Consider the following 13,260-nt stretch of genomic DNA (forward strand, 5'->3'; position numbering starts at 1 on the left):
GCTTCCCCGCTGGCTTGACAGGTTGCCTGTATTTACGTACGAGGCGGCGAAGCTGTCAGAAGAGCCGTGGGCAGGAAGATCCGACGTTCTTGCTGCACCCACAGAGAAGGCGGGTGCCATTTGAACAAGTTGGAATACAATTAGTGCCAATATCGCGATCGTTGTAAACCGAAAGAGTTCTGGCGCTTCGTGAGATCGCATTATCGAGCGGCAAGTCGAGAAGATCTTTGGTGACGGCGGGCAGATTGTCCGCAAGGATCGCGAAACGCAAGGGCGCTTGTCCACGGCTCCGTTAGTCGAGAGAGAGCCGGTCACGGTCGTCCCCTCCGGCCCCGCGCCTCCTCCCGAGCTCTTCATCTATCCGGGCAAGCTCCTCCGCCTCGCGCTGAGCGCGCTCCCTGCTCTTCATCCGCGCGCGCTCACGTTCCTCGCGCACGAGCTCGATCCTTCTCTCGCGCGACGGCTCCCACTTGCTCCTGAGGATCCGCCTGACGGCCTCCGGGCTGATCCTGAAGCGCTCCGCGAGCACGGGCGTCGTGAACGTCGCGGGGTCGATCCTGTGGAACTGCCGGAGCGCGTCCATCGCCTCGCGCGACAGCTTGCGCGGCGGCTGCCAGCCTTCGGGGAACGATTCGCGCAGGACCGTGCGATGCGCGGCCCACTGCGCTGGCGTGGGCCGTTTGGGCGGGTGCAGGCGGTTCCGGGGTAGTATCCTGCGAGCGCTGGTGTCGTCCTCGGGATCAGATTCCGATAGGGGGCCCGGTTCGTCCTCGGGGACCAGGGATGGGGGAGAGGGAATGCCGGCCGTGCGCCAGTCGGTGCGAGGCAGCGGGCTTCCGTCCGAGTAGAGGCGATTTATGAGGCACCGTGAGGGTATCGGCCTCCGCGTCGGCGCTGCGCGAGCCAAGACGCGAGAAAGAGAGAATATCATCGCGGCGACAGTCGAAGTGTGCGCTGCGAACGAGACGCAGAGGACATGATCCTGAAGAAAGAAAACACAGCTCGATTCGGCGAATGCCGAGCGCCCACAGCGCTCACGACGACCGTGACTTCCGGTATCATCTTAATCTCCTTCAGCTCTGTCCCCTTCGCCTCCCAGCGAGGTCGCCTAATACGGTTCTCTTTTTCAATCTCTTGTCTCAGTAATATTTAGTCCTTATGGCGGATTTGTCCGACCCGGCCATTAACGAGGGTCAGCTATACTTAGGCTTGGTCCAGTAATTGAACCTTACAGTCGCTCATGTAGCGTACCTCGACGTGCGTAACGATAAATCCGAGACCAACTGGCTGCTTTTGGACTATGAGGTACGTGTATTCTATCTGAATCTAGTATGCAACAAACTGACGCTGCCTGATAGTCAGACCGTTCTGACAAGCTCGTCCTCACGAAAACCGGCACGGGCGGCCTTGCTGAGCTGAAGGAGGAGCTGGAGGACAGCAGGGCGTCATACGCGTACGCTCGCGTGCGGTATGCTAATGACAAGGAGTCGCAGAGGGAGAAGTTCATCCTCGTTGTGTGGATCGGGCCCTCATGCAAGGTTATGCGGAAAGCGAAGGTCAGTGCTCCTCCCGCATTGGCATTGACTGCACCGTCTTCGATATGCAGTAATGCATCCGAGAATTTCCGCTACCAACAGGGGGGCTTCTGCGGCTCGCCTAGCGGTATTGAGCTGTTTGGGAACACGCATTCCCATACTAGTCCTTACTGACGTCCTTCTTACCTCCGCCAGATCTCTGTGCACGCCGCAGACGTGAAGCAGGTCCTGCGCGTGTACTCCATCGAGGTCGCAGCCCGGGAGAAGGACGACCTAAACGAAGAGCCAATCGTCAAGCGGTTACGGAAGGTCTGTCGTCGCACACCATGCATGCCCGCCTATTCTTACATGTCCGCTCACCCAGGCCGGAGGGGCGAGCTACGACGGCGTGTGACTCGAGTGGTCGGGTCCGGTTCTCGCCATTGCTGTCTCGTTTTCGTCGCTCAGTCGTTACCGGTGTATCTTGGGTCATCGCGCGGATACTAGTTTCACCTGCACGCCTTATCTCGCGGGATGTGACCGAGTCGCTCGCACAGGCACACGAGCCCGGAAATAGTTCCCGGACCGCCCTGGCAGAGTCACATTGCGTAGGTTCTTCTCGTTACGTACGCGGGCGCCACCTGCGACTCTCGCCTACTCACTCGCGCTTGAGCGCGAGCGACTTGAGGTTCTGGATGCCCTGCGCCTCGAGCCGCATGCCCATCCACTCGGACATCGCCTTCGCCCCCAGCTTCTTCTCGTAAAAGTCGATCGACGGCTGGTTCCACTGGTAAGGGGAGAGAGCACGTTCAGCGCGATGCAGCGGGCAGTTAATTCTGCGCACGTACGTTCAAGACCACCCAGTCGATGCGGGCACAGCCCTGCGGTCGGTCGGTGAGTTGGGCGCCAGGAGGGATTGGCAGGTTTGACGCACCTTTTCCTCTGCGATGAGGCCGAGCTCACCGAAGAGGGCTTTCCCAACGCCCGTGCCGCGGTATTCGGGTTTCACGAAAAGGTCTTCGAGCTAGAGACGCGGTGCACAGCTGTGTCTCTTCAGTAGGGGCGCAGTGGACGTACGTATATTCCTGGCTTTCCGGTCCAGGTTGAGAAGTTGAAGAAGTACAGCGCGAACCCCATTGCATCCCCGGGTGAGGACGCGGTGTCCGTGAATGCGAGCAACGTGTGCGCATATTTCTTTTCGAAGATGTTTTCCCGTAACTGCAGGGGAAATTATGTTGAGCGCACGTTCATGGCACGTAAATCGGGGCTTACGAGCTCGGGGGTTGCCTTAGCGGACTCCGGCTCCTTTTCGTAAGTTGCCTGCACTTTTATGTCGATATGTGAATGATTTCAGGTGTAAGGGGGCGTACAAGATCCTTGATTAATTGTAAAATGATTGGCTGAAGGATGGCTGCTGGTCAGATCCACAGATTGATATGTAATAAGACTGAACATACAATGTCCTTCTCCTCCGCTGGTCTAATATGAAAGGTAGTGCTAGACATCTTTCCAAGAGAGTGATTTTCTACAGCTACAAGTGTCCTTTGTAAAGGAAGAATACAAGCTTGAGATGTCGCGATAGGCGCCGAATTATATGAAGTGTGGCTGAACGTTGTATGCGCTTATTTGTCTTCAAACTTTACTTTTACACTCATCACGACCGACGACGACGTCGACGTTCCCGCCGTAGCCTCCCCGATCCAACGACCCTAAAAAGCACGATGGACCCCGCGAAATTGGCCAAGCTGCAGGCCGCGGCCGCGAACAACCGGATCGGTGAGCGCCCCCGCTGTTCAGAGCCAGGCCGCGCGTGCTAATGGATCGTTACGCGTCTATGCTATGTCGGTGACATTTGAAAATTGAAAATTGCTACGTCAATGCGTCTTTGTGGTGGGGATGCACGGTTGATGCGGTATAGGTGGGAAGGGCACGATGCGCCGCAAGGTTGTGCGGAAGTCGAAACCGAGCACGGCGCAGGACGACAAGAAGCTCCAGGGCGCGCTCAAGAAGCTGAACGTGCAGCCCATCCCCGGGGTTGAGGAGGTGAACATGTTCAGGGAGGACGGCAACGTGCTGCACTTCACAGCGCCCAAAGGTGAGCTTCATCTTCGTGTATTCATTAATTGAGAGGAAGGGGGGTGTAGAACGGACGAGACGTAGTGGGGATCACGTGGACGTGCTGCTCCATGCCGTCTTTGGAATTCGGATTTGCCGGGGTTGGATGAGACGAAAGAAGGTTATGCGGGGAACAGTTATCTTTGGGCTTGGAACGTTTCCCTTCATCTGAGTTCCGGTTGCCTTGTATCGATCGCTCACGCCTTGCTCTGGTATGTAGTGCACGCCGCCGTCTCTGCCAACACCTTCGCAATCTACGGTGCCGGTCAGGTGAAGGAGCTCACGGAGCTCGTCCCTGGTATTCTCAACCAGCTCGGGCCCGACTCGCTCGCCTCGCTGCGCAAGCTGGCGGAATCGTACCAGGCGATCCAGCAGAACCAGCAAAGGCCACCAAACGCCGGCGCGGACGATGACGATGACGACGTGCCAGACTTGGTCGAGAACTTCGATGCCGTGGAGGAGCAACCGAAAGAGGATGCCAAGGCAGAGGACAAGGCGGACGTCAGTGCGTTGGATTAGGGAGCGACGACTTTATGACCATGATTGGAGATGACGTTGGTGCTGCTGTATCGTGCTTTCGCTCCTCGCCCAAAATTACCTTCTGTTCCGGTGCGATCTCGATCTTGGCGTTGTTCGCCCTCGGTTCTGGATCGCACAAGACCCTACCCTATGTTCAGCGCTCTCCTCTGCATCTGCTGTCATGTATACTGCAACGCATCTTCAACAGCCATCTATGTATCGATTACTGAGCTACACAGATGCTTTCTAAGTCATGTTCATTGAGCCTTGCAGCGTAAGGGGTTGCCCCCGGGGGGGGGGGGTAGGTATACTACCCTGTGTGTTAGAGAATAGAGGGGCCGCTCAGTCGGCAGGCAGACATTGCGTTGGCCTTCATTTTGTCTTTGGAGACAAGCGCCAGCGCGCCGAGAGCTGGCGACGGATTCAGCCTTGCCTGATCTTTCGGAGGTGCCGCGAGGATCTGAATCTTCCCTGCCTTCGAATGTTTCTTCGGAAGTACGGCGTAGTCACCAACGACTCAGCCCAGGTGTCTGTCAGCTTGAACAGACATCTTGTCGTGATACCGAGGCTTCTTTTATATCACGCACCACGAGAGAGAGAGAGAGAGAGAGAGAGAGAGAGAGAGATGAAGCCTAGATACATTAATATTGAAGTTAATTCGTTGAGAGTCGCGTTTGCAGCGCGCCCTGAAAGCTACCGTCACGTGCCAAACAAAGCCAAATAATCTCCAATTTCAGGACTATATAAAGGACAGCCTTTGACTCGGAACCTCACCCTCTTCATAGCAGCTCGAGACCGACACGCTCGCCACGCACTCCCGGTGTTTGGGCGCCGAGGACATTTGCGGGTGGGAAAGTCTGAGTATTTTAATCCCCGCGGCTCTGTTATTACTGGACTTGGCTGTCTGTAAACGGACCACGAAATCGTCTCGGGTCTCCTTTTGCCTGAAGACCTGCCATGGCAGCGAAGGTCTGCAGGACTTGGAGCCGTTGTGGGGACGGGGTGCTCCGTCCGTCGCTTCTCCATCTCGTCTATTCCAATCGACCGCTTGTGGTGCTCTCCACGGAACGCAGGGGAAGATCAGTGTCCCGAGGTCCTGAGTACGCCTCAGAGTAGTACGTAGGAAGGATGATGGGCTCTTCCCCCCGATGTGTTGCTGGAGGAGGGGAGGGGTGATTCCCTCTCCCGCCGCGACTCATGGCCTGCGCGTAGCGGCCAGCCGTGAGGCCCTACCCCGTAAACTGCACCCAACAACTTTGACGCGTCTGCTCGACGTGGATAAGAACTTACGCATCATGAAGCCCACCGGCACGGTGCCGGCTGCGAGCTCGCAGTTCGCGCCGTGCACGATCACTGGCCTTTTCGAGGTGGCACTAAAGAGAAAATCTATCGAGCATGCGGAGAGCGGAGCGGGTCAGCGCCCGTTCGAGCAGGCCGAACTTATAATCGAACTTGAACCTCGGACGGACGATGTTCCTAGGCCGTTGGGACAAGTTCACTATCAGCAGTACAGAGCGAGGCTTCCTCGCCCACTCGTACGAACACGAACTACGAAAAATGGACGAGGTTTCCTAGCCCGTCCGCATGGACATGGAATATACCGAGCGAGGTGCCTATGCCCATTCGTATCAGCCCGTCCGCGAGGACATCTAATATACCGAGCGAGGTTCCCAAAGCCTCGTTCGTCTACATATACAAATATCACCGAGCACGGCTCACCAGCCTGTTCGGGCGACTTCTGAGGGACCGCGGCACGAGGGGAGGATGGGATGGAGACGACGGAGGGGCGCTCTTGAGCTTAGTCGTTGGTGCACGTTCTAGGACGTGTAACTCGACTCAGACTACTCTTGGGCTGCTCCAGCAATTTTTGGAACCCGCATTCTTATGGAGGCGTTGGATGTGTCTCTTTGGAGACAGGTGCGCATTTGTCTCGTAGAGATTGCATCAATCGATCGTGCAGCCGTCGATGGTGCATACACGGTGTCTCCCTTGAGGCATTTGTTGTCTGCTCCGTCGTCGCTCTGTTTGTTGTGCGTGCCTTGTGGTGAGTTGTACCTACATGATGTTCATCCTTATCTTTAGTGCCACCCCAGCCGCATCATTATCAAGTCACCATCTGAGACTGCTCGCAGTCCTCGATCCGTCCGTTGCAGGTATCTTGCACTTCTTGGTGTCAATGATTATCTTTTGTGCCCACTGTTTACCGAGACTAAGCGCGAGTGTTCCCTCTGGGCTTCTAGGGTCTCGTATATCTCACTTAGGCTGTGCACGGAGACATCCGTCTGAGCGGCCTTCTTGTGTTGGCCTGACATTATCATGGCGCCGCGGCCGGTTGTCAACCTAAGTATGTGCCATCCTTCTGTCACTGGGATCAGCAAGATTAGTGTTCATCTCGTTGTTCATTCCCGCGAACCTGGCCGGAGGTCCTCGAGTTAAGGTTGGCGTGTATGTCGCCCACCGCTGGCCGCTATCCTTCGTCTCGTTTCGTCTTTCGCTAACTTTGGGGCACATCCGGGTCGAGAAGCACCGACTCTACTCAGGGCATTCATCTTCGTATTGTACCTCCATGCTGAAAACCCTGCTGAGGAAGTGGGCTTATCTTCTTGTTTTCTCATTGCCCTGCCGTTGTGTATTGCTCGATGCTAGTTTTACCGGCCCGCGCCGACGTTGACTGCCCTGAATGGAGGTGATGCTAGCTTTGAAGCCGAATGTCGGTAACCGATCTTTGGCCCGCGAGATACGCCACGCCAAAGTCACAGCGTGTCACTAGCGCGTCCACGAAGGCGTCTCGAGGATATATAGCGCGCTGCAGAAGAGAACAAAAGGACTGCTGCGCTGGTCTGCCATAAGATCTCTCTCGCGACAAGGCTTGTATGGTTACAGTCCTACGGGACCGTCGGTGGTTATCAAAGGATTATCTTAGCTCAGCTCAAACAAGGCAGCATTGCTTCGAGTCGCAGGGATGAGAAAAGTGATCTGAAGGATCAGGAGCGTGGCTGCTCCGAAGCTCGATCAACAAGGATACAACGCATCTGCAATGAGTAGGCTCGAAAGCCTGGAAGCCACCGTAATGTTAATACACCAAATAATGCCAAATAATATGCAATTTCGCGAGGCTTAAGGACGGTCTTTGTTCACGTCCACCCTCGTTATCTTCGCATCAGCTCGAAAACCGACAGGCTCGCCCCGCACACCTGACGCTCTGGCGTCCAGGCCATTCGCGAGCGGGAAGGTCTGAGTCTGCTAATCCCCCTAGATCGGTTCTAGCCGGGCCTGGCTGTAAGCAGCTGAACGACGGACCAGAAAATCGTCCCGGGTCACCTTAGGCAGGGCCGATTTGATGACATCATAACTTGTATAGCCCATAAATGTGAGGGACTTAAAGGACTAGATAGACCACATCTGGCCGATGTATCCCTATACAGTCCCTAAATAGCTGGCCGTCCGAATCGCGTGGTATCTGCACTATATGGAGAGGCTCCGGCGATGGCGCTGGAACGCTGGCACGGGGCTGCTAATAGATGCTGATATATACATTTATATGCACATTTACATGGATTTCCGGCCGTAGGGATGTCTCAACATCAGCCTAAGTTGGGGATGTCAAACAGATCTCGTGCTGATGTCTCGCCGATGCCGCCGCCGGGCGCGCATCCGAGTCGGACGTCGGACAGCGTGATCTTGATGCGCTTGATGGTGGTCCCACGCCTGCCTCTTTTGGTAGGCATCCCATTGTGGATGCCAATCCTGATGGTTGCACGAAGCCATCGTCTGCATTGCGCCTGCTCTGCCCTGTATATCGTATATATGTACTACTTATACTCATCTATGTATCATTACTCCCCCAAAGCTGTTTGACCAGTAATTAATTGTGCTAGAGGAGAATGTAGGTGCATCAGGACAAAGCTGGTGAGTAGTAAAGGCTACCCGCCTGCAAGGAACCCCCTGCCATGTGTCTGCTTAACATCGCAGAACCGGGGATGACCTGAGGCATCCGCTAGCGCGATTCGTCGACATCCGTCTGTCCAAATATGCTGGATTTCATACGGTGGCTGAACCAGTATTGATGGTCACTTCACACATTTAGAATGCAATAGGTCACGAATCACTGTCAAAAAGGCTGTATAAGACCACTTCATAAGTATTAAACCCAGCTACACAGAAGCGACCAGTTCTTCCTGTGAAACCGCGCCAGGACACACTCGATACTATGTAATGTACACTATGCAGCTACGAGTCTTGTGCATAGTGAGTGTACAATCACGCCCACTGGTTGCGGCACTTCATCGCCGCGGGAGATGAGCATCGTCGCGGCTTGGGAGTATTGGGGGGTCTTTTAAATAGATTTCCCCCTTGCCACAGATGTCCTCTGAGACCGAACCGCGGCTCTATAACATCAATGAATTGGTGCTTATTGCTATTCGTTCTCTGATTGGCCAGAGAGCCCCTCTCGGCTGTCTCCGAAGATGGGTGCGATGCATCTGCTGCGTATATGCATACCGCCATATTAATTGCGACGCTGGAGATAAAACCGTCTCCCGTACCATCACTTGTTTCCTCTACACTAGGGCAAAAACTGGGGGATACATGCATTTGCCCATGATATGCCCATCCGTGTAACGATGTGTGATACCCGGCTAATTGATATTTATCATATTATGACGGAATAACAGCTATCCCCACCCTGTAAATGATCACATACCCCGAGCTGTGGTGGGTAAAACATGGTAGTCATTCATGCAGAATTATTGCAGGGAGAATTGCCTCTTCTGATACGTCTCCAAGCCATCTCGAGATGGTCTGCAAGAGCCTCTGGCGATGAACTGCAGAGGTTATTGAATTCTCACGCATTTGAATACATCTAAATTTGGATTAAAGGGAGAAGCATCGGGCAGATGAAGCCTACCTAGTCCTTTAGGTCCTTCACATTAATGGGCTATCTAAGTTATTATGTCATCAAATCGCTCCTGCCTAAGGTGTCCCGGGTTCCCTTTTGCCTGCGGACCCGCTCTGGCGGCGAAGGTGCAGGAGATCTAGGATTCGCAACCGTCGAGGGGATCGGGTGCTCCGTCCGTTGCTCGTCCGTCTCGGTTCTCCCGATCGGCCGCTTGTAGTGCCCTCCGCGGAACGCAGGGGAAGACTAGGGTCCCGGACTCCTGTACACCTTAGGGTCCGTGGGAGGACGGACTCTTCCTTGGCTGTGTTCCTGGAGGGGGGAGGGGGGGGCAATGCCCTCTTTCACTGCGATGACTGGTTTCCCATCGATGACCATCCCGTGGACTGACTCCTCATCACGCCGGCACCACCTAATGGATCGTCGACCCTCGGAACGCGCGCGCGCGCAGACCCCGCGCGGGCAACGCTACAAGCGTGCGCAAACAGTATTACCCGTACTGCCTCGACGCCGATACGAGGACGAGGCGCGCCAGCCCGTCTGTCTGCCCAAGCTGAAAACCGCACGAGGCGTACTAGCCCGGCGCTGCCTCTGAGACACGGAGCAGACACCAGACGAAGCCGACCAGCGCTCGGCCGAAACTTGGCATCCTCATGAAACTAAACAGGCGGGGCCGACCAGCCCGTTTGCACGAGACGATCTACCGAGCGAGGCCGACCAGCCCGTTCGGGTGCGCTTCCGAGGGTCCGCGGTACGAGGGGAGGATGGGATGGAGACGACGGGGGAGCCGCTCTTGAGCTCAATCGTCGGCGCACGTTCTAGGACGTGCAACTCGATTCAGACTACTCTTGAGCTGCTCCGATAATTTTTGGAACTTATTCGTCCTTTCGGGGATGGTTGGGTCGCGCCGCTTCGGAGGTGTGCGCTGTGTGCGCTTGGCTCATTGGGATTGCCGCGCGCTCGGTCGGCCGCTGACAACTCGGCGAAGGTGCCTCCTTCGGGGTATCCGTCGTTCGTGCTGTCGACGTGGCTGCCGTCGATGTCCCGCGATGAGCTGGATTGTGGCGCTCAGACTCATCGTGGATGCCAATCCCAAGTGTATGCGGTCCGGACAGGTGGTTGGCGTTGCTGCCTGAGTCTGGATGGAGACTGTTCGAACTCGTCCGTTGGAGGTGTCTTGCGTCCGTTGGTGTCGTAGCTCGGCCTACCAGTGGACGCGCTGGTGCAACCGTACGTGTGTGTGTACCCTGTCAATCGCTAATATTGCCCCTGTCGACGCCGTCTCCTTGCCCCGCCTTGTTCGTATCATGGTGGTTGTGGACATACACTAACATCTCGCGTCGTGGCTCTAGACATCTCACTGAGGGATTGATGTTTTTGTCCCTGTCCATTGCTCATGCTTCAAGGCTGCACGTCCTATCCCCACTCCATCCGTGTGTTGGTGAATATATGTATTGTACACATTGCGCTTCGAAGCTGAGGGGGCGGGACCGACCGACCGACTGCGCGCATATGCAAGCGATGCGAGACGTGAAGGCGCTGGTCGCGGCTCCGCTGGCCGGCGGACTTTCTCCCGCGACATATGCGCAACCACTGGCGATCGACCGTCGGGCTCGCTGAGGCGTCTTGCGAATACGCATATATATGAAAGAGGCGTAGCCGCATAGGGCGAAAGCCGGGACTAGTAGGATGCGAGGGACAAGGCCAGTCGCTGGTAGAAAGGGTCCCAGCCTGCATAGCATAAGTGTATCGTCAGCGCAGAAATCGCAGAAGCCCCCGCCTGCAAGTGCAAGCTGGGTGGGGCGCGAGGCGAGGCGAGCGATTCCGTATCACAATAAAAGTTTGGGTTGTGAAGTACTCACGCGCAGCAGATGGGGGTGTGCAAGTGTGTATGCGGCAGGGGATGGTGTCTGTCCCCCGGGTCGGGTGAGTGGTGCGCCGGCGGCGACGCCGGAGTCGATGCGTGGGAGGGCACGCGGGCGGTCGCCTGTTCAGTTGGCGCACATAGCGGGTCCATCCTGGACGCGTAGGAGCGTCCCCGGCTCGGGACGTGCAGCTTTGGAGTCGCGCCCTCCCGTGCTCAAGTCGATATGCGGGGGACGGAACAGGCAGGGGATCTGGGCGCGGCGTGCCCTGGGTAGCGGAGCGGAGTGTTCGCGTCTTATGTGAGTATGATACTGGCTGTGTGGAAGTGGCAGGCCCCGTCCATTGTGCGATGAGCGCGCAGTCCTTTGTGGCTTTCGGGCGGCAGCGGTGTTTTCTCTCGCTGACCCGCGCAGCTGCAGGCTGACATGGGGGGGAACACAGCGTCATACCATGACAAGTGCGTAGATCACAGGTATGGAGAGGTCCGGAGGACGATGTGTTGTGTGGATCCCTATGCCCAGGGGACGCGCTGGGCTGTGATTTAAGGGAGCGGAAGACATTCCTCGGGGTCTGAATGTTGCACAGATATCAGTGCAGAGTCGGGAGAGGTGACGCAGACTGAGATCTGGCGATCGATCGCGGTCACAGCGTGACACCATCCATTTACGTACGGTTCACTTCAGTCCGTCCTCCCGCCTTTTATTCACGAAACATCACGGCTAGTATCATGTCCCAACCGCACTACCAGAAACAACAGCAGCAGCAGCAGACAGCTCCAGGGCAAGCATATCCTCACGTACGCGGTCCTCCTTTCTTGCACCAGTAAACACTAATTGCAATCTAAATTGCGCAGGGTCATGCCCAACAAGCATACCAGGGCCAATACGCGTACCCTCAGCAGCAGTACGGGCACACCTACCCAGCCCCCCCGCGGACCCAGTCCTTCCCCCCGCCTCAGGCCCAGGGCTACCCGCACGCCCAGTACCCCGCGTACAACTACCAACAACAGCACGCTTACGGCCCGCCTTCCCCGCAGGGGCAGGCGTACGCACAGCCTGCGTATCAGCAACAGGCGTACCAGAACCAGCACGTGCCGCCCTCGCCGACCCAGGTCTTTCCGCCCTCGCCGTCCCAGCCTGGGTACCCGGCTCAGCCTCAGCAGCAGCACCAGCGGTCCCCGAGCCAGGCGTTCCCGCCCTCGCCGTCCCAGCCTGGGTACCCCGCTCAGCCACAACCTCAACAGCAGCACCCATACGTGCCTCGCTCCCCGAGCCAGGTCTTCCCGCCTCCACCATCGCAGCAATACCCGAGCCAGCCCCAGCAGCAGCGGCCTCCTAGCCAAGTCTTCCCGCCTTCACCGTCACAGTCATACCCCAGCCACCCCCACTACCAACCTCAACCCCAGCCACCCCAAACGCACGCGTACTACCACCCCCAACCTCAACCCCGCCCCTCCCCGCCGCCCACCGCCTCCGCCTCGCCCACGCGCAGCTTCCCCCCGCCGCCCCCGCACCCGCAGAGCCCCAACAAGCACTCCTTCTCCTCTCTGCCGTCGTCGAGCCCCCCGAAACCTCCGCCTGCACCTTCTTCGAGCCCGCCGAAGCACTCCCGCAGCGTCCCGCCCACGCCGACGTCCCCCACGCCCGCGCCCCGCTCCTCGCGCCCGCGCCCGCTCCCGCAGCCCGCGCCGCTCCACCCCCACCCTCTCCCTCAACCCCAGTCCGCCCCGCACCCGCAAGCCCTCGTCCAATCATACACCACCACCCCCACCGCTCCTCCCCAGCCCCCACCCCAACCCCGGCGCCCGCTCCCCATCCCCATCCCCATCCCCACATCCCCGCCCCTCCCACGCTCGACCAAACATCTCTCGCTCGACCTGCCCGCGTCGCAGCTGCAGTCCCGCGTCCTCGCCGACGCGCGGGGGACGCAGGCGCTGCCCGCGCTCCAGGCGGGGCGCTTCACGCCCTTGTGGAAACAACGACAAGCGCAAGCGCAAGCGCACCCCACCCCGCGATCCCAGTCGCAGATCGGGGCCTCCCCTGCGTTGGAGAGGAGCAAGACCGTCGTGGGCGGCGGGGGCGGGGGGCGGCCGTTGCCCGTCCCCGTCCCCGTCCCACACGCACACAGCAACACCAACACCAACACCAACACAAGCCCCGCCGCGAACGCGAACGCGAACTCAGCCGCAGGGCCGAGTACAAGCGCGATGAGAGACCGCGCGCGCACGCTGCCCACCGCCCCCGGCGTGCCCTCGCCGTTCAAGGGGAACGGGGCGGGCGGGAATGGGGCGGGCGGGAATGGGGCGGGCTCCCCATTTGTTTCGCGCGCAGGGTCGCCGACGAAGACTGAGTA

General features: G+C 57.8%; 4 protein-coding genes across 4 annotated transcripts; 2 read left to right on the forward strand and 2 right to left on the reverse strand.

Moving 5' to 3' along the window:
* Nucleotides 1-448: 448 nt before the first annotated feature.
* GLOTRDRAFT_21621 (uncharacterized protein) lies at nucleotides 449-664 on the reverse strand (the record flags this gene model as incomplete). The annotated part of the gene is made up of 1 exon (XM_007870957.1): nucleotides 449-664. A coding segment is annotated over one exon (216 nt), but the record flags the coding sequence as incomplete, so codon positions are not given.
* A 494-nt stretch (nucleotides 665-1,158) lies between these two features.
* Nucleotides 1,159-1,929, forward strand: GLOTRDRAFT_47636 (ADF-like domain-containing protein; the record flags this gene model as incomplete). The annotated part of the gene is made up of 5 exons (XM_007870990.1): nucleotides 1,159-1,192; nucleotides 1,247-1,305; nucleotides 1,359-1,556; nucleotides 1,731-1,844; nucleotides 1,900-1,929. 5 exons carry the CDS (start codon nucleotides 1,159-1,161, stop codon nucleotides 1,927-1,929), a joined length of 435 nt encoding a protein of 144 aa, XP_007869181.1.
* Nucleotides 1,930-2,172: 243 nt separating this feature from the next.
* GLOTRDRAFT_132356 (uncharacterized protein) lies at nucleotides 2,173-3,019 on the reverse strand (the record flags this gene model as incomplete). Its single annotated transcript, XM_007871358.1, has 7 exons — nucleotides 2,173-2,301; nucleotides 2,363-2,395; nucleotides 2,449-2,538; nucleotides 2,592-2,732; nucleotides 2,787-2,834; nucleotides 2,885-2,914; nucleotides 2,972-3,019. 7 exons carry the CDS (start codon nucleotides 3,017-3,019, stop codon nucleotides 2,173-2,175), a joined length of 519 nt encoding a protein of 172 aa, XP_007869549.1.
* A 145-nt stretch (nucleotides 3,020-3,164) lies between these two features.
* On the forward strand, nucleotides 3,165-4,410 carry GLOTRDRAFT_117671 (NAC-domain-containing protein). The gene is made up of 3 exons (XM_007871223.1): nucleotides 3,165-3,290; nucleotides 3,433-3,609; nucleotides 3,850-4,410. Exons 1-3 carry the CDS (start codon nucleotides 3,236-3,238, stop codon nucleotides 4,146-4,148), a joined length of 531 nt encoding a protein of 176 aa, XP_007869414.1. The 5' UTR covers nucleotides 3,165-3,235; the 3' UTR covers nucleotides 4,149-4,410.
* The last annotated feature ends 8,850 nt before the right edge of the window (nucleotides 4,411-13,260 follow it).

The sequence above is a fragment of the Gloeophyllum trabeum genome (assembly GCF_000344685.1).
Source record: "Gloeophyllum trabeum ATCC 11539 unplaced genomic scaffold GLOTRscaffold_00013, whole genome shotgun sequence".
NCBI lineage: Eukaryota > Fungi > Basidiomycota > Agaricomycetes > Gloeophyllales > Gloeophyllaceae > Gloeophyllum > Gloeophyllum trabeum.

Excerpts from the sequence above, each read along its gene's own strand:
- GLOTRDRAFT_117671 (XM_007871223.1), top strand. The coding sequence starts at position 3,236 with ATGGACCCCGCGAAATTGGCCAAGCTGCAGGCCGCGGCCGCGAACAAC. Across the intron at positions 3,291-3,432 it reads GGCCGCGAACAACCGGATCG|GTGGGAAGGGCACGATGCGC; the intron begins GTGAGCGCCCCC and ends GATGCGGTATAG. Across the intron at positions 3,610-3,849 it reads GCACTTCACAGCGCCCAAAG|TGCACGCCGCCGTCTCTGCC; the intron begins GTGAGCTTCATC and ends TCTGGTATGTAG.